The following is a 21,683-nucleotide window of genomic DNA, read 5'->3' as shown; positions in this document are numbered from 1 at the left end:
TAATGAGGAGGTATTGAATAGAATTGGGGAGAAGAGAAATTTGTGGCACAACTTGACTAGAAGAAGGGATCAGTTGGTAGGACTTGTTCTGAGGCATCAAGGGATCACCGATTTAGTATTGGAGGGCAGTGCGGAGGGTAAAAATTGTAGAGGGAGACCAAGAGATGAATACCCTAAGCAGATTCAGAAGGGTGTAGGTTGCAGCAGGTACTGGGAGATGAAGAAGCTTGCATAGGATAGAGTAGCACGGAGGGCTGCATCAAACCAGTCTCTGGACTGAAGACCACAATGACAAGATGCCATTTGGGCTCTGTTTTGCAGAGGAGAAGGGAGGTTCAAGAAAAATGAAGACCTACGTGACAGTCATAAAGCTTCAACTCTTGTTGCCCATCATAGGGAATAGGATGTAACAACATGACCAGAATGTGAAGACCTGCCAGTGCTGTCATAACGAGGGCCACTGAAAGGATGTAGATCCAGGGTTCTGTAGTTGGCTGCAATGAGGACTTCTCACTCAATGGGCAACTGCTTCTCCAGGAGAGGAAGCAACGCTGTGAGCTTTTGTCTTCCACAGTCTGTGGTTGCTTGTGATGCCTGGAAGAAGTCACATCCAAGAATAACATCATGACTACATTCTGCTTCCTATTGGTTGGAATACTTATGATTCACAGGCTTCAGCAGAATCACTTTCATATCATGGAACAGAATATTCTCTGGGTGCCAATGATAAGCATTTGACACTACAGAAAAAGAATTAGCTGAGTCAACTAGTGCCCGGACCGGTTGGTCTTTGATGGTGACACCGATGAGATTTCCTGTCACATTGGTAACTGACTTTCATCTGTGGCACCCACACCTCCATAGATAACCACCTCACTTAGTTTTCATGAATTTGGTGGCTAGGCAAGCGGCTGGCAGTGCTCAACAACAACAGGATTCAAGAAAGGCAATAGGAGTAATCCACTATATTACAGGCCCATATCATGAACGTTGATATGCAGCAGGATTTTGGAACATATATTGTGTTCAAACATTATGAATTACCTCAGAGACAATGGACTGTTGACACACAGTCAACACGGATCTAGAAAACATTCTTGTGAAACATAACTAGCTCTTTACTCACACAACGTTGTGAGTGCTGTCAACAAGGGTTTCCAAAGTCATTCCATATTTTTAAATATGCACACTCCTTCAGGACATCTGAAGCACCCCTTCTTCCTGGTGATAGCATATTAGTGAGCTTAAATTCCATTCCATCTCTAGCTGCCATCTTCACAGTTCCTCCAGTTGACTCCCAAGACTTTTGTCAAAACAACTGAGATGGGGAGACATCTGCTGACGGCAATTCCTCATCAATCTTTAAATATTTATCACTGTTGTCTCTGGCAGAAAGCTAACAATATATGAATTCTCCAAAATATAATAAATCATTTTACTTGCAAAAGACCACAGTAGTGCAACATAAAAACCAATCTAGTTGATGAGGTGAGGAACAACAGCAACATATGAAATGTGACTGAAAATTTATGTGAATATGTCCACAGATTGGAACCCTTCTGAAAAACTGTAAATCATCATTCTAGGCAGTGATTGTTGACCAAAGCAAAATTCAATGCAAGTTTCTTTGTAATTATCACAACCCTGATATTCTAAAATGGAGTTAGACAGGGGTCAATTGACCCTTCCCACTGTTCTATAGATACTTCATGAAATTTCCATGAAGTAGTGAACATTCAGAAAATTGCAATACACTGTCAAGAGTATAAATAATGAAGAAAAGTCATGAAGTCTCGTGGAAAGACATTAAAAATGAATTAGTTATTGCAGAAATAAAAGCTGAAAGTCTTTTAACCCTTCTCACTGTTCTAGTGTTAATTATTTATGAAAGCAGTCAAAGAATGTTTTTTCTTTAAATTACAAATGTTATAATTATCCACATTACTGTTCTCAAATTGTAAGTAACTCTTAGAGTGATGTGCAGCTTATAAGGTAGGTGGTGGAGATGTGAGTACCTCATGATTCGCCAGCCAGTGGTATCATTCTGCCACAAGTGTTTATTGCCATCACTTTGGGGATGCTCTATGAGCATTAATTGCCATTGCAATCTTCATTGTGGGTGACACAAAGGAATCACAACAAATATTACAGTAATTGAATCTAGTAGAGCCTCATGAATGGAAAAAAACGAGAGAAAGAAATGAAATGATCATGTGGAATTGCTGATCGGGAGGCCCCGTCTGGGAAAGTTCAGCTGCTGGGTGCAAGTCTTATTTCAAGTGACACCATACTGGACAACTTGTGTGTTGATTATTATGATATGATCATGATGACAACACAACACCCAGTCCACTGGTGGAGAAAATCTCCAACCCAGCCAGGAATCGAACCCGGGTCTGCTGCATGGTAGGCAAGCATGTTACCACTAAGCAAAGTATGGGAAACCCCATTAATATAAATTTGTTGAGAGAGTATATTGCCAGGAGATTAAGGAATTGGGGCATATGGAGTGTGGAGGAGACATAGAGGAAGCGTTCGCTTCCTCTCTCTGTGCAGAAAGTGTCATGCAATGCACTTAGTTATACACACATCACTTTAGTGACTATTTTTATATGAGAATAAATTTATCAGAGAGTTTTTTAAACAGTTATCCACAATAGTTTTAATCCAATTGTCCACAAGTTTTTATGAAATGGTAACTTCATGGTTCAGTATTGTAGTAATCAAGTAATAAACAAATATGATCCAAGTACACCAACATGGCTTTATTCATATACTTCTGAACAATAATGGAAACAAGCCTCTCATGACTCGACATGTAACAAGACAAAAGAATCATACTGAAGGTGTAACTCAAGTGATACACAGAACAACTCATGTGAGTGATGCAAACTAAAAGAACATAGCAGGAGTCAGCGCTGCACTGCGTGCATATAGGTGTGAGTTGCCAGTAGATGACACTGCAGAGACTGTGCCATGTACACACTTCCTACAGGTGGCCTCAAGTGGTTGGCTGCACTGATGCAGTTGACAGTTGACTTAAGCACACACACATGGCAATACTAAACTTGGTGCATTCACACTCACATGCACTAATAGGAGGATACAGCACACATCTCCCTCATGTGATGAGGGCACCCAGGTGATGGAGGAGACACTGGCAGCCCAAAAAGAGAGACACCATTTGTTCCAGAGTGGCAGCAGCCAGTGGCAGGGATAGGATGCCATGCCAGGTGGGCACTGGAGCAGAGGGCTGGAATGTGGGGAGACGTGGGCATGCCTAAGGGAGATGGGTCTGTACTGCATCCAACGACAGCACTGGGGAGGAGGGTGCTGTCACCATCTCTGTGTTGTCATCCACAGGCAGGTCAAAGTGCAGAGGAGATGGGGCTGGACCCACCAGTGATGATGGCTGAGGTGATAATGGTGAGGGGGCCAGTGGAGACGGCCCGACCGGAACAGCAGGCTGCAGTAATGGATGCGAGGCTGGAGGCAGACCAGCACCTGGTGGTGCAGGGAAGCTGGAACCCAAGGGCACTGCACATGGAGGAGGCAGCCAGTGGGATGGGGGTGCCTCCACAGCAGGCAATGATGGGCTCAAGGTGGAGGGCAGCTGGGTGGGCTGTGGCAACTAGGGCCACACCCATGAACTGGTAGCTTCTGGAGAGCAGGGTCGCAACTGATCAAAATGGCGTGCCACCAGCCCATTGGCCTTACAGACATTACAAAGACAATATCCCCAACAGTGGTCAGTATCCACCTGGGCCAGCAACCAAACCCTTGCACCCACACAGCCAATCCCAGTGCAAAGTTACCAGTTGATCCCAGTTGTGGCAGGTGCAGCACATGGCACAGAAGGTGGAGGAGCATGCATGGCTGCTGACTTTGAAGCATCTCAGCCGGGCTCTGCTCCCCCATAGGTGTGAAGTGATAGGTGCTCAGAAAATGGTAAAGGACATCGTCCAGGAAAGAATCCACTACGTATGCATTAGTCATTCTACTTTGCCATTTGATTGAGGGTGGAATGGCAGAGCTGTAACATGATGAATGCCATGACGGAAATGAAACAATTGAAAGGTGTGTTAGAAATGAACTGAGGCCCATTGTCAGAAACTAAGGTACAAGGCAACCCCTCAATACAAAAGATCCTCAAAAGCATATGAATTATGATCTCAGCTGATATTCATGCACACCAGAGAATGTTCGGAAACTGTGAAAGTCCATTTACAACCAACTGCCAATAGGAATTCAAGAAGGGTCCACTAAGTGTACATGAATGCATTCCCATGGCTGGTGCTCCACACTAGCGAGGGCCAGGGGACAGAGATGCCCTGGGGGTTGTCTCTTGTTGGGCACACTGCTTACAAGCCGTGACAAAATGAACAATTTCACCATCAGTCCCTGGCCGAGAAACATGCCTACTAGCTAAAAATTTAGTGTGTAAAACTCCCCAATGGCCCTGGGAGAGAAAGCTTTGCAACTCATGCCATAATGTGCTGGAATTGAGAACTCTGGGAGAGAAGTCTTCCGTGGACAACAGCAAACACCATCAAAAACAGAAAGGTGATACTGTAAGGAAAAATAGTTGCACAGTGCTTCCAAAGCCCAACCCAGTGGTTTATCTGGCCAGTCCTGTTGAGCAAACCGAACCACCTTGCATAGAGCCGGGTTGGCGGTAACAGCAATTGGTATGCGTGAGTTCACAATTGGAAAATCCTCGATTGTGGCCTGCATTTAAATATCAAGATGGAAGCAAAGCAATTCTTCATGATCACTGTCAGGATCAGGACCCACAGGAAAGTGGATAAAGTGTCCACACTGGCATGTTTAAACACAGGTCAAAAATTGTTTGTAGCAATATGAGAACAACGTCCAGTGTTGTAGGTGGGGTGCTGCCTTTTCAGTCAAGGAAGTGTGAGGGTTGAAAAAGGAATCCAAGGGGTTATGATCAGTAATAAAGTGAAACATGGAGCCATACAAAAAAAACATGAAATTTCTGGAGAGCATAGACTACAGCAAGAGCTTCTTTTTACTCCTGAGAGCAACACAGCTGGGCCAGAGTGAGAGGTTTAGAGGTGAAAGCAACAGGTCGTTCAGAGCTGTCCACATATTGGTGTGCTAGGATTACACGAAGGCCATACTGTGAGGCATCAGTCACCAAAACTTTGTGCTGGTCCCGAGAGAACATAGCTAAACAAGAGGCTGAGAGTATTTTGGATTTCAAAATTTCAAAAGCACATTTTAAGTCTGAGCTCCAACAAAAATGACATTCTTGCATAACAATTAATGCAATGAGTGGGCCAATGTGGCCACCTCTGGCTAGAATTTATGGTAGTATGCTATCTTCCCCAGGAAGGCCTGAAGCTCCTTCATGGACAAGAGGCAAGGCATAGACATAACAGTGGATGTGTGGTCTGGCAGAGGGCAAACCCCATCCAGTGAGGTTGGAAAAATTAAGATCGTGTGAGGTTATATCTTAAGCTTGCAGATTGTAAGACAGGAAACAAAGTGTGCAGATTTGTCAAGTGATTGGCTGTGGAGGAGCCCATGACAAAAATATCATCCAGATAATTAATGCAACCCAGGACAGACATCGTCAATTGCTCTAAACATTATTGGAAAATAGCCACACCAAAAGGAAGGAGGAAATATTGATAGATACCAATAGAAGTATTCAGAACCAGAGTTCACTGAGACTCTTCATCCACAGGAACCTGCAGATATGCTTCAGATAAATCAGTTTTAGAAAAGTATTGGCATCTTGTCATTTTCAGCAACAGTTCCTCCTGGCATGATTGTCTGCATGTTGACAATAGTACTCAAGTTGCCACAGAGGTGAAGTTTCCCCGACAGCTTCCGAACTGCAAGCAGCAGAGATACCATTCACTAGCAATAACAGGTTGCACCACCTCTTGAGATTGAAGTCCATCCAATTCTGCTCTCACTTGATCTTCCAGGGTGACAGGATAGGCTGCACATGACAAAAATGAGCAAAGCCGTAGATTTCAAAGAAATATGAGCATAAAAATTTGCAGCACAGCCTATACCTTCTGAAAACAGTTGTGAAAAATCCTCACACAGTGTTTCCAATTGAGAATACAGTACCTGATTGGACACAAGGTGAACTGCATCAATGATAGAAAATCCAAATGTCTGGAATGCACCTGTCCCGAACAAGTTCTCAACACCAGCATGGAACGAACCACTGACTTGTAAGAGGCAGATGCCCTAAATTGTCCCAACCGTGGTTCAAAATGGTTCAAATGGCTCTGAGCACTATGGGACTTAACATCTATGGTCATCAGTCCCAGAGAACTTAGAACTACTTAAACCTAACTAACCTAAGGACATCACACAACACCCAGTCATCACGAGGCATCCCAACCGTGCAATGTTCTGTTTGTTATAACTGATCAGCTTACACAGGACTGATTGCAATGGCAGTGAACCTAATCAATAACATCACTGCACCACCTGTGTTGACCTGAAGCTGGAGCACTTGGCAAAAAATACTTAACTCAATAAACAACCTGGAATAAGTCACAAGAATTGGAGTCACACATTTTATGATCATGTCCGTATCCTGAGCAACCTTCAGCAAATGACACACAGAGGTAATGTGGCCTTTCTTCTGGCATGCATAACAAGTAGCCCAGCTCTTAGGACATGCCGGAAACAGAGAATGCTAATACTGATGCTGGCACTGTGGCAGTCGTGGCTGCTTGGGCTGGTCTTGGTCTGCTCAGTGCTAGGCCCGCATGTTTACCACAGCCACTGCCGCTTGCTTGTGCAAGCTCTCTGTCATCCAAGAGAGTAGATTTTGTGACACTACTGCCACATTGCCCCATGCTTCAATTTGGTCACCTGCTGCTTGAAAAACTTCAAAAGATTGTGCTATTTGCAAAACTTCTGCCAACAGGGGTTTTTCACAGAGTAAAGCCTTCTGGTGCACTCCATTGTCTGGAGCTAAACAGGTAATTGCATCGCACACCATACAATCTGCATAAGAGCCATAATGGGTATCAGTAACTTGCAGTAGAAGAGATCCACAGTCAGAGGTATTGGAACAATTTTTGCTTATAACTTTCAACTTGGCCATTTATGACCAGGGTCCCTTTCCTCAAATTGATACATTTATACTTCATCATCATCCTTGATTGTCTGTAACACGATCACAGAATCACTTGGTGTAATGAAAGTGGGAGTGATTACATATACAAAAGATGGAATTAATTCAAGGCCATAGACCTAAACCAGTACAGCTCTTTGAGTACTGTACCTCAGTAATAGACTTGGAAAAATGGATGAAAAATAAAAAGTTAAGCAAATTTTTTATTTTCATTACTAAAATCAGTTACCATACACAAGCTGTCAATTGCTGAACTTATGCATTTCAGAAGTCGATGGTAACATTGACACTGAATAGATGGTTGAGATGTTCAAGTGCTGACAAATTTGATAATTTTAGTAGTCTCAACCTGCTGTAGATATAATAGCTAGTTAGATGTTTAATTTTAGTGCATCTGCAGCTGTATAAGTATTAGCATATGAAAGTTTACAGAAATTAAGTGTCAAATAATGCTATTAACATTGTTACAATGACAAAAAATTTAAATACTGTAGTAAATAAGAGTTAATATTTTTTTAGAGAGTAGTTATGAGCAGAGGATGAAAATAACTAATTGTTTTGATGTATGTTACTTTTGTATAAGCTATCACATACACATGTTTCTTCCAAAAAATAAATGTAATAAGTCAGTTGTTTCTGATTAAATAAAACAATAAAAAATCGTGAAATTATAAATTTTTTAGCAATCACTAATCTGTCTAGTCTAAAAAATGTCATCAGAATGGGCAAGAGTGCAAACTGCCACAAAGATGTGAAAAATGCTTATCAGGGTGAAGAAAGCTTACACATTTTTCATGTTAGACACTGAGGAGCAACAGGTTTGGATGGAGACATGACAAGCTTTTGGCACTGCAGTAGTTGTACCTATCACTGCATGATTATGAAGAAGGAGCAGTTGATCTTCAAATTCAAAGTTGATCTGACAGTAGCACAGGCTGAATTAAAATAGTTAAGAGTGACTTGTGGCAGCAGTAAGGTGAAGAACAGGATATATGACTAGACTGTTGTCAAATCTGCCAAATCAGGCAAGAGGTTCAAAAGATACTGCAAGTCTGTTAGCTTTAGTCTAGACATCTGCAACAGCTTCACTGTTCTGCAGACTATAGGCGAAAGTGTGCAGACAGACACAGAAGTTCAGGAATGCACTGACAAGAGAGGAAAAAAAATGTAGGTTAAGATTAATAGAAATTAGAGCATTAAAAAGTCTTCTGCTGGGGATAATCATGGGCTGAAAATGTTTGAACCTAATACATAACTTGTTGGGTAAGGAATATCAGGTAATTAGCATTCCCAGACAAGCACACCTGTGATTTAGGCTCTCTGGAAAAATTTCTTGGTAAGGATTATTTAGTGATTATTGAGGGTACAGGGAACAAGTTGAATCATAACCTTGATTATGCAATTGAGAATGGTACCAGGAACATGAAAATGCTCCACATGCTACTGTGAAAATTGTATCACTCTTGGAGCAATATGACAACCCCTGGATGAAGTATTCTGTCAAATGTATAAATTCTGAGCTTCTGGAGTCATTAACAGGGCACTATGTGCCCAATCCCTGATATTTCCAATATTTTCACTTGGCCTTTTTAGGGTTAATGTTTCTGAAAGCCAGAACTGCCAAATAACAACAGATACAGATCAGAGGGAAAATAAAAAATTATAATTTGGACAGCTGAAAGGGTGACATTCATAATACATTTTGACTTTCACATTGCAGCATAAGAAGCTTGTTATACAAGGAAGATGAGCTTCTTGTATCACAGTAGGAAACTGAAAAATCTAAAAGCATTTATATAGATGTACTATGCATTACCTGAACATCATTCAGAAGTTACAGACATTGAACCAATGCACTTAAATGGATACAAAATCACCTTATTGTAGTCATAATACAGAGTGATTCCATGGTGGTGGACTTGTTAAGTAGAAGAGATGTGTTTCACAGTAGCAAAGATGAACAAGGGCTCATAGCTATTAAATTATGCATTTTAGACGCCATGTTTACTTAACATTTCTTCTTTTCTTACGATATTGCAGTGCCTGTGTTATTCTGATGACGATGCACTGCGGCGACCACAGCCCTTGTGAAACATATCAGATGAATTCACAATTGGGAATAATGACCACCATCAGCTGTAGAATGGAATGGCGACAATGAAAATTTGTGCCGGACCGGGAATCGAAGCCAGAGTTCCTTCTTATTGTGAGCAGTCACCTTACCATTTGGCTATACATGCACATTACGAACACATCAGATGAATTTGCAATTGTGAATAATGACTACCATCAGCTGTAGAATGGAATGATGACAGTGAAAATTTGTGCCAGATTGGTACTCGAACCTGGATTTGGCTATCCATGCACGGATTCCTCACTGCAGAGACAGAAACTGTGGGGAATATTCACAAACGTTTGTGCAAAGCCTACAGAGCATCTGCTGTTGACAGAACAGTTAGCAGCTGGGCACAGAGGGTGAGGTCATCAGGAGGTGGTTCGGTGGAGTTCCACGATTTGTAGTCATCAGGGAGACTATCCATGGATGTCACACCTGACAGTCCTGACCTAGTCCCCTCGGACTTCCACTCATTTGGGTCATTAAAGGATGCCATTCGTGGAAGACATTTTGAGGACAATGAGAAGATGATTCACACAGTGAAGCAGTGGCTCTGCCACCAGGACAAAGAATGGTACCGACACGGCATACGTGCCCTTGTTTCACACTGGAGGAAGGCCACAGAACAGGATGGAGATTACGTGGAAAAAATGGGTGTGCAGATAAAACACCAATCTTTCATGTGTCTAATTCTCATTATGTTCAATAAAGAATTGTTGAATAAAAAAAAAAATTGGTTCATTACTTTCTGGGCAACCCTCATACTTAGACAGGCATTTCATACCCCACCACAAGGCATCAGTTCTGCTAAATTAACTCTTACAAAACTTACAAAAAATGATTAGGCCACTGAAAAGCAGTAATTCTTCTGGCTGTGATGGTATCTGAATCAAGGTACTAAAATCCTATAGTGACTCGGTAGTACTCCACTCGAACCCCCATCCCTTGAGAAACCTTTGTACTGAGTCAATAGGTCAAGGTGTATTAGCTGAATAACTGGAGCATGGCCTAATAATACTCATTTACAAAAATGCAGCTAAGTAAGTGACTGGTAATTATAGACCCTCCTCCTGCGTTCCCTTATTCTCAAAAATATTTCCATAGATAACTTACAATAAAATACTGAATCACCTTTTTATGTTCTGGGAATAACCTTTTAACAACATCTCAGTTTGGTTTCTGTAAAAGCTTCTATATTGAGAAAACAAAACATGATTTCATGAACTCAGAAAAACTGCCCTGCTGACATTTTTGTCATTTTGTTGAGACCTTTGATAGTGTAATCATAAAATACTACTAACAACAGATAACAAGAACTTGCATTAAAATGATATTACAGTAATAAGACTAAATTTGGAGTGAGAAAACATTAAATGCAGTGTACCACAAGTTTGGCGCTTGGGTCACTCCTGCACTCAGCCTAAATAACTGATTTATCTGAGACATTAGAGGAATCTTCAAAAACTGTAATGTTTACTGATGAAGGGCCCAAACAGATCCCTAGCAGACAGAGCCAGGAAAATAGTAGAATGGGCTTACAACTGGTTTGCAGGAAATAGCTTTACCCTTAACCGTACAGAGGCTCATATAATGCAGTTCCAGACCAACAAAAATAACTTACAGGTACCAGAGGAAGAAATCAGTGGACACACACACACACACACACACACACACACACACACACACACACACACACAAAAAATGAAGCTTCATGTGGGAAGTCTCAAGGCATCCAAATGGATAATAAACTGAGGTGGTAACAGCACATGGATAAGTTAACTAAACACACAGCTCTGCCTGCTTCATATTTAGAAATTTCTCTCATTGTGGTGACCTGCAGATAGGATTGTTAGCATACTTTCACTCAATACTTCCATATGACATAATCTTCTAGTGTGATGCAGCTAATGTCAAAAAAGTATTTATTCTACAGAAGTGTGTGGTAAGAATATTGTGTTATTAGCTGCTACAACAACAGTTTATAAGAATATTTGGACTCTGATGTGTGTGTATTAAATAGAAAGTGATGAAGTTACCAGTTTATAAACAGCAATACTTCTCTGTGTAAAGTCATGCAAATGTTTTATTTGAAATTAGAAAAAAATAGCAGCTGAATTGTTTAAGAGGTGAAGTAGCGGGTTTTTCAAAGTAGTTTTTCTCCTCCTACATGCGCATACATATAAAAAGTAATCCAGATGTAACTCTCATAATTATGAGTGTAAGTAGATGACCACTAGTCATAATTTGTTGACATAAATCACGGCAGTAGCCTGTTGTCACTGATTCTCCTTGCTGAAGACCAATTTAACTTTGAAGCCTCTCCTTCATTGTAGAATTTATGGAATATGACATGTGAATGAATGGACCATAACGAAGTTTCTAATTCCATTTCTTATCAATATGCACAAACACAAATTTTGAACATTCTCTTTTTACTGTGAAATTTCCATGGTGTTCTGTATTTATTGATGAAATTACACAAGGCTTGCAAGCCCTGTATTTTATCAAAGTTAATTTGTAAACTGAGCAGTAATACCTCTTAGGGACTCAGTTACTGTTATTCAATCATGAAGTCTATCTTTCTCTTGTCATATCAGATTGTAGTCATTTCACATAAAAAAATAATTAAAGAAAAAAAAAGTAAAACCAAAGTGAGCACATTATTAGATCCTGTACAGTACTGGTGGCAGCTTTCACCCTTCATGACAAGATGATTTATGTATTGGGAATTGCTTATGAAACTGAAGAAACTGCATATCATGAGTCTCTGTTTCTTATTGGACAAATGTGGAAACTAAATTAGTAACTGCACTTTCAGTTTTGTACAACTTTACTTTTTCAAAGAAAGTTATTTGCATTAAAACTGTTTAAAAAATCACAGATAATCCTGACTGGTGATGTTTTACTGTTTAAATATTTTCCTATGTGCCTTGTAAGTTGAAAGGAAGAAAGTCAGTAATAAAAAACAGTGATGACTCTGAATCATACTTATGAAATGAACAATTATTATTGTCAGCCCAAATAGCAATGTATCTTTAGGAGCATACTCCACTCTGTCTAGAAGGAAGGAAGATTAAGGTTTAATATCCTGTTGACAATGGGGCCATTAGAGATAGTGCCTAAGACTGAATTTGTTCTTTTGAAAAGAATCATTACCATATTTTAAGTGATGTAGGGAAACCACAGAAAATCTAAATCTTGATAACCAGATAAGGATTTTAACTCCTCTCTGGAATATGAGTTCAGTACAACTGTGCCACCATACTAGATTTCTGTCTAAATAGTAATGAGGTCATACCATATATGACTGCTTTACTCAAATACTACTGTACTCTATCTTTTAATATTTTTACTCAAATATTATCAAATGAGTGAGAGATTTTGCTTTTATTAGATTAATTATCTTCTTTATTACATTAGAAGCAGTCAGTGGCAGTTGACTGAATGTATGTGATACTGTTCCTCTTGTCTACTCCAAAGTTTGCTCACTTTAGCTACGCTATTTTCCTTTGAAATATCTATAACAGTGATCAATATTTTCATGGAAGTATTAATTTCCAGTATATCCCAAAATTTTATTATTATTATTATTATTATTATTATCATTATCATCATTATTATTATAATTATTATTACTTTAAATAACTCATCCCTATATACAATAGTACTCTTCTTAGACATTTACTAATTATGTGGCAACATACTTTTAATATCCATGCACTATCTGATGCCTGTACTGGTACAATGTTTTAGAGTTTTCACTGGAAAATAACTGTTAACGTGGAGATAACTCAATTTAGAAAAACAACAAATTTGAAAATGAATACATAAGTCCCCTGTCCCCCTTCCAGTTCCCCACATATGCTGTAAAGGAATGACATTAGTAAAATTAGTGATATTTATCATGCTGCTTAGGGACCTGACATGTCTTTTCCGTCTTCTAAACTGTCATCTGCCCCTCTAGATCAGCTATTTGGAAGGGAGGGGGTTTAATTACGAATTTACTGGAGGTAAGAGTCACTAAATTGAAAGTCTATAAAATAAATAAATAAAAATAAAATATAAAAGTAGAACCAACTGGTGAGTAAATCTGTAAACTTTTAATTTATAATCTCATATTTACCCATTAAGCTCCCTAACACCATGTAAATATTATAATGAAACATTACCGAAATGTAACATATTTATGAAAAATATAGTTTTTTAACTAAAAAATCTGAACTGCTAAAATATGGATATAGACACTAAAAGAAGATCAGTTAGAATGAGTTTTATGAATTCATATCTCTTGGCATTACAGTTCAGTTGACCTATATGATGCACTGAAGTAAAGCTGCACATACTACCTGCAATACATTTATCTCTGACTCTCAATGAAAATCCTGTCAAAAACTAAATATTGTATTTTATGGTAGTACAAGGTGTCTCCTTCTGGGAAATTTGTAACAGAATGTTGTATGGAGAATTTATTGTATTGTGCAATTATAAATTTCCACAAGACTGAATTGGGAAACCACCACAGCTACTTATCAACCTGCCCAACATCTGGTTCTTGCCACGGACGCCTCTCAATAAGGGGTTGGTGCAGTCCTTGTGCACCGTTTTTCTGACGGTTCTGAACAACCCATTTCTTATGCCTCCAAAACACTCACGGATGCCCAACAAAAGTATTCTCAAATTGAAAAAGAAGCTTTGGCCATTATTTATGCTCTTCATAAGTTTGGTGTTTTTCTCTATGGATCCAAATTTCATCTTGGTACGGATCACAAACCACTTGTTTCCTTGTTTCATCCATCAATGTCACTTCCCGACGAGGCTGCACACCGCCTCCAGCGTTGGACTCTGTCTCGTTTCAATTATGAGATTCATTTCCAGCCAACGGCTCTACATGCAAATGCTGATGCACTGTCTCCCCTTCCCATGGGTCCCGATCTGGCATTCGATAGGGACGAACTTTTGTGTTTCCACCTGGATGTTGCCGAGCAGCGGGTTGTGGACGGGTTCCCCATCACTGGGGACCGGCTGGCAGCTGCTACGGGTTCTGACCCTACCCTCTCCCGGGTTTTACACTGTATTCAGAAGGGTTGGGCAGATCGTCCGTCCGATAAGACTTCTGATCCGTTGTGGAACTACTATGCTTTGCGTTACCGCCTCACGGCTAGGGATGGTGTTATCCTCCTTTCAACCAAAAATGTTTCGCCGTGTGTTGTGGTACCTGCGTCTCTGCATTCCTCGGTCTTGGACCTCCTTCACCAAGGGCACTGGGGTGTCTCTCGCACAAAATCTCTGGCGCGCTGTCATGTCTACTGGTCCGGCATTGACTCTGAAATAGCACACATGGTCGCTGCCTGCAGCCCTTGTGCATCACAGGCCGCCGCCCCGAAGTGATCTTTGTCACTGTGGCCTTCACCTGAGAAGCCCTGGGAGCGTATTCATGCTGACTTTGCGGGACCTTTTTTAGGTACTTATTGGCTTCTCATTATTGACACCAACTCTAATTTTCCTTTCATTGTCCGTTGCACATCGCCTATCACTGCGGCAACCACCAATGCTCTAGCTCACATTCTCTCTTTGGAAGGCCTTCTTGCTACTCTTGTTACTGACAATGGTCCACAATTTGCCTCTTCCGATTTTGTGGATTTTTGTTCCTGTCATGGTGTCAGGCATGTCACGGCCCCTCCGTTCCATCCACAGTCAAATGGTGAGGCTGAACGACTGGTCTGCACATTTAAGGCTCAGATGAGGAAACTCCTGACTTCTTGTGCTGCTGATGCGCTTCTCCAATTTCTGGCTTCTTACTTTTTCACCCCCATGGGCGACCACAGCCCGGCTGAGCTCTTACATGGCCGACAGCCGCGCACGCTACTTCATCTTCTGCGGCCTTCCACCTCACAGCCGCGGGTGCCTTCGCTTGGCCGGTTCACCGCCAGCGACCTTGTATGGGTACGGGGATATGGTAGGCAGCCAAAACGGAGTTCTGGCCGCATCTTACGACACTGTGGCCGACGCCTGTATGAAATCCAGATGGACACGGGTGTTGCAGTGCGTCATTCGGACCAGCTTCGGCCTCGTGTGCTAGCAACGCCTGTTCCGGATGCTACTACACCACCTTCGGCTCTACCTGACGCTTGGGATCCTGGAATCTCTCATTACTCACAACGCAGTCCTCTCACCATCATATCGGTGCCAGCACAAGAACTGACACCACCAGGAGACTTGCCCATGCAGGAACCAGATGACCATCATCTGTCGGAGCAACTCTACTCGCCTCCTTCTCCTACAGACACAGACACATCGCCCATATCTCCTGTTATAACAACCGGACTTGCCGCAATGGGCAGATTGGTGCATGGGGCCCCAGCAGATTCGACCCCCACATCTCCTGTCATCTCGACCTGTTATCATCGGGGACACTTCCGTCCGTACGGAGAGCCTCCTCCTCGAGACTTCACGGCCAGTCAAACAACACCTATGGACGTCAGCAATCTACAGGCCACCTCCATCAAGACCTGTGCAAGAACTTCAAAGGGGGGGGGGGAAGTGTTGTGACTCGCTGATCTTTCAAAGTGCCGCCGCGCAGTTATGGGCATCCTCTACATGCGGCGCTGTCTGCCAGCCATGCAGCAGCAGTGTCACCTAAGTGGGCAGCCAGCCAGTGGCCACTAGACTTGGACTCAGTTATGATTTGACTGTTGAAGTGAGACACATCTTAATCTCTTTACTTGATCTGTGACTTTCATGTATTGCATTGTCCTTGAAATATATTTGTTCAACTTGAAGTTTTAACGCACCAGCCTCCACAAACTTATAATTTCAATGAACTTTCATTTTTCCATCGAACTGGAGCATTTTAGTGTAAATTAACTCACCTGCCAGTTAATGTTTGGTGCTGAAGATGTATAAATACAGCTCTGCAGCATGAGCAAAAAGAAGTCATTGGGGTTCCAGCAAGATTTATCCTGTGGTCCAGAAACATTTCCACATCTGAAAGAAAGTTGAAAAAAATGCTAGTAAAAACCAAAAGATTAATTCCATGTATGGATTATTTACAGTAATAGCTTTCTGACAGACAAGAGCAATGTATTGTTCTTCTAAAATGTAAGTCGAAGATTACTGCAAAAACAAACAAGTGTATAGTATTTTCCCATTCATTGCTTCTTCACATTAAGTAAATCTTATTTTAAAGGATCAGTAACTGTGATCCAGGCATTAGTAAAGCTAATTCCTAGGATAAAAGATTTTTATTCACTCACTGTGCATATCACTGATTTTTCCCCAATGCAAAGATCTACAGCATCTATTACCATACTTTTACCACCACCACCACCACCACCACCACCACCACCACCATTCTCACAGTACTCTTCCACAACCAAAAGCCAGTCGTTTAAACCATTGCACTTCACTTCAGCATCTTGGGAAAGCATTGCAAAAACTCGTCATGTATTCAGGCTGAATCCTTGCACAAGAAACTGTGCCAAGTGGTTGCAATAACGCACAGGTCACATCCATCTACAAGAAGGATAACAGAAATGACCCACAAAAATGCCATCCTATATCACTGATCTTCAACTGTTATCAAATCTTAGAATATATTCTGAGCTAAAATGTAGTGAGACATACAACTTCCACCATGATATGTTAGCAAAACATCTTGCCCAAAACTCCAAAAAATTCTGGTCCTATGTAAAGTCACTAAATGAGGTGAAGCATTCACTCTGCCACTCATCAACCAGTCTGATGTGACAATGAAAGACACAAAAGGAAAGTTGCAGTTTTAAATTTCTCATTTAAAAAATCTTACATGCAGGACGATCACACAGACATAACTTCATTTGACTGTCACACAGACTGCCATAAGGAGGACATAGAAATAAGCATCCCTGGCATTGAGAAGCAACTGAAAGAATTGAAAACAAATAAATAAGTAAGTCCAGCTGGAATCCCAACTTGGTATCACAGAGACCACTCTTTGACATTGGCCCCTTAACCTGCATTTATCACAAATACCTCACCCAGTGCAAAAGTCCCTAGCAACTTGAAAAAAGTGCAGGTGCCTACCTTATATAAGAAAGCTAAAAGAATGGACCAGCAAAATGAGAGACCAATTCCTTAACATTGGCTTGCTGCAGAAGTCTTGAGCATATTCTAAGTTTGAATATAATGAATTTTCTTGACACAAATCAGCATGGATTTAGAAAGCACTGCTCATGAAAAATTCATCTTGCCCTTTGTTGCACAATATCCTGTGAACCATGGAGGTAGGTTAACAGCAGATTCCATTTTCCTAGATTTTCAGAAAGTGTTTGACATAGTGCTGCACTGCAGACTTTTAATGAAGATATGGACATAATGGAGCGGGTTATCAGACATGAGAGCAGGTGGAAGACTTTCCAAGTAATACAATGCTATGTCGTCCTGGATGTTGAGTGTTCATCAGAGACACTGGTATCATCAAGAGTGCCCCAGGGAGGTGTGATAAGACTGCTCTCGTTCTATACATACGTATATGATTTGACAGATAATGTAAGCTACAATCTGTGACTATTTGCTGAAGATACAGTTGCTTGTCCTGTTTCAGAGGAAACCTCTCAGCCTATAAGATCCAGGCAATCACAGTGTGTGGGATTATTGGTAGTTGGGAGCTCCAATGTTAGGCACATTATGGGGACCCTTAGGGACATGGCTGCCAAGGATGTGAAGAAAGCCAATGTGCACTCTGTGTGCATACTGGGTGGAGTCATTCTAGATGTGGAACAGGTCCTTCCAGTTGCCATGAGGTGCATAGGGTACAGCGAACTGCATGTGGTGGCTCACATCGGTAGCAATTATGTGTGTCGCTTTGAATCGGAAGAGATTCTCTATGGTTTCGAGCAGCTAACAGAAGTGGTAAAGGCTGCCAGTCTCACTTGTAAGATGAAAGCAGAGCCCACCATTTGCACCATAGTTGAGAGGACAGATTGCACACTTCTGGTACGGAGCTGACTGGAGGGTCTGAATCAGAGGCTTAGACAGTTCAGTGACCATGTAGGTTGCAGATTCCTCAACTTGTGTCAGGGGGTGGTTGGGTTTCAGGTTCTGCTCAATAGGTCAGAAGTCCACTACACACAGAAGGTGGCTAAATGGGTAGCAGGGGCTATGTGGTGTGGACTAAGCAGTTTTTTAGGTTAGAAGGTCTTGGGGAAACACAAAAAGGGCTTCAGTCTCAGAGGATGCAGATAAAACGCAGGAAGAATGTAGATCCAGGAACCATCAGTATAACAGTTATAAATTGTCATAACTGTGTTGGGATAGTACCAGAGCTCCAAGTGCTAATAGAAAGCACTGATTCTCAAATAATTATAGGTACTGAAAGCTGGTGAAAGCCAGAGATAAGTTCAGCTGAAATTTTTGTGAAGGACCTAACGGTACTCAGAAAGGACAGGCTAAACACAGTTGGTGACGGCGTGTTTGTTGCTGTTAGACGTAGTTTGTCTTGTTGCAGAATTGAAGTAGATAGTTTCTGTGAGTTAGTAAGGGCAGAGGTTATTCTTGGTGTTGTGACTTGGCAAGACAGCCAAGCCACTAGGAGGTAGCCGAAAGGCACGCGTTTAAGCTCACGCAGGCTGGTGTGAGGTCTGGAACAGGTAAAGTAATTATACTACCAAAAAAGGTACGTAGCTTCTGGAATACTTAACTTTAATACATAATTGGTGAACATCGGTCTGACGGTACATGCATCACAAGATAAATAGCAAATGATAATGGCGCCTTGCTAGGTCGTAGCAAATGACATAGCTGAAGGCTATGCTAACTATCGTCTCGGCAACTGAGAACGTAATTTGTCAGTGAACCATCGCTAGCAAAGTCGGCTGTACAACTGGGGCGAGTGCTAGGAAGTCTCTCTAGACCTGCCGTGTGGCGGCGCTCGGTCTGCAATCACTGACAGTGGCGACACGCGGGTCCGACGTATACTAACGGACCGCGGCCGATTTAAAGGCTACCACCTACCAAGTGTGGTGTCTGGCAGTGACACCACACTTGGCAACCGGATTAAAATAATAACTAGGTTCTTTTACTGATCTCCCAATGCAGATGATCCAACTGCTGAAAGGTTCAAAGAAAACTTGAGTTAATTGTAAACACATGCCCAACTCATACAATTATATTTGGTGGGGTGACTTCAATTTGGCCTCGATATATTGGTACATATACATTGGTACATATACATGTTTAAATCTGGAGGCATGCATAAAGCATCATCCAAAACTGTGCTAAAAGGATTCTCTGAAAATTATTTCGAGCAGTTAGTTCATGAGCCCATGTGAATAGTAAACAGTTGTGAAAACACACTTGACCTCTTAGCAACAAATAATCCTGAGCTAATAATGGGTATCAAAACAGATATAGGGATTAGTGAACACAGGGTCATCATAGCGAAATTGACTATTATAACCCCAAAATCCTTGAAAAATAAACGAAAAATTCACCTATTCAAAAAAGCAGATAAAAATTCACTTGACACCTTCCTGAGAGACTGTCTCCACTCCCTCCAAATTAACAATGTAAGTGTAGAACAGGTGTGGCTTGAATTCAAAGAAATAGTATCAACAGCAATTCAGAGATTTATACCACATAAATTAACAAATGATGGAGCTGATTCCCCTTCGTACACATAATGTGTCAGAACACTGTTGGAGAAACAATAAAAAAAGCATGATAAATTTAAATGATTGCAAAATCTCCAAGATTGGTGATCTTTTACAGAAGCTCGAAATTTAGCATGGACTTCAATGTGAGATGCTTATAATAGTTCCCATAACGAAATTCTGTCTCAAAACCTGGCACAAAATCCAAACACGTGCTGGTTATATGTAAAGTATATTAGCAGCAAGACACAGTCAATGCTTTTCTGCACAATAGCAATGGAAATACTATGGATAACAGTGCTACTAAAGCAGAATTACTAAACACAGCCTTCCAAAATTCCTTCACCAAAGATGATGAAGTAGATATTCCAGAATTCGAATCAAGAACAGCTGCCAACATGAGTAACATAGAAGTAGATATCCTCAGAGTAGTGAAGCAACTTAAATCACTTCATAAAAGCAAGTCTTCTGGTCCAGACTGTGTACTAGTTAGGTTCCCTTCAGAGTATACTGATGCAGTAGCACCGTACTTAACAATCATATACAACCACTCGCTAGACAAAAGATCTGTACCGAAAGACTGGAAAGTTGCACAGGTCACACCAATATGAAGCTGCCCCTCGAGGTGAAAGTGAGGTTGGGTGCTGTTGCAAGTAAAAATGAAATCATTGGTATTTTTGTGAAGTTGAGGAAACAATCAGTTTTGCAGCATGTCCAGGTATGACATTCCTGTCACAGTTTCCTCCGCAAAAAAAGAAAGATCCATAAATTTTGGAAACAGAAACAGCAAAAAATCATATACAGTTTTGGTGAGTCTCTTTCATGTCCAACAATGACACCAGGATTTTGTGACCCTCGAATTTTTACATTATGGCAGTTTACTTTACCTGAGAGATGAAACACTGATTCATCTGAAAAGATGAATCATTTGGAGAAAGTGTTATCTGCCATATCCTGGAGAACTGAAATGAAAATTCCTACTTTCTGTTATGGTTGCCAGAAAGCAGTTGCTGCCATAACTGCAACATGTAAGACTTCATATGCAGGCATCATTTCAGAACACACCGCACTGACGTTTCAGGAAGTTGAAGTTCCTGCCCTGCCCATCTTGTGGGCTTCTGAGGACTCCATGTGAATGCATCTCTAATACACTCAACATTTTCATCAGACGTGCATGGCTGACCAGTGCTGTTCACTTTGCAGATCCAACCAAACTCCAAGAATTTTGTATGACAGTCATAAATCTACTTTGCAGTGGTGGCTTTTCACTGAATCGATAGCAGGATGCACATTGCACTTGGACAATGCACTGACTTTGTGGAAATTCCAACACACAAAATGATTTCCCTTGTGGTGTTGATGCTGTGTTTGCAACAAACAACAGTGCAGCTGTGTCAGAACTTTGAACCTTCCTCTATCCAGTGACACATGCAATGTGTTTCTGACTTTTGTAGCTTGTCCGTAAGAAACAACTGAAATCTTAATCACCTGGTACACCTCTGTAATGAGGCTTATGATAATTTATGGGGCTACAGAATGGTTGAATAATATAGAACAGAAGGTAGCTGCTAAGGAGCTTGGGAAGGTGCAGAGATAGGTCTGCCTAACCAAAACAGGAGGAATTAGCAGGACACCCAAACTGAGATGGAGACCATGATGGACATGCCCTCATTACACGTTTGAGTTACAGTGGAGGCAGTGGAAGGGGCAGATAGGTTAAAATCCTGAAACTGTTTAGGATAGTCAGCATCCCAAACCAATATAATGAATGTGGTAAATATATGAATGGTGAAGAAAATGTCAGCTGACT

The 21,683-nt window shown here is 41.2% G+C and overlaps 1 protein-coding gene across 3 annotated transcripts in view; it reads right to left on the bottom strand.

Moving 5' to 3' along the window:
* LOC124555577 (linear gramicidin synthase subunit D-like) overlaps nucleotides 1-21,683 on the bottom strand; it is a 417,445-nt gene that overhangs the window by 49,007 nt on the left and 346,755 nt on the right. For all 3 annotated transcript variants that reach the window (XM_047129541.1, XM_047129539.1, XM_047129540.1), the window contains one exon: nucleotides 16,115-16,229. In XM_047129541.1, coding sequence (XP_046985497.1) covers nucleotides 16,115-16,229 — 115 coding nt within the window. The remainder of the gene's footprint in view (nucleotides 1-16,114; nucleotides 16,230-21,683) is intronic.

Source organism: Schistocerca americana, chromosome X (assembly GCF_021461395.2).
Source record: "Schistocerca americana isolate TAMUIC-IGC-003095 chromosome X, iqSchAmer2.1, whole genome shotgun sequence".
NCBI classification, from domain to species: domain Eukaryota; kingdom Metazoa; phylum Arthropoda; class Insecta; order Orthoptera; family Acrididae; genus Schistocerca; species Schistocerca americana.
This window is presented reverse-complemented; position numbering and strand designations above follow the sequence as displayed.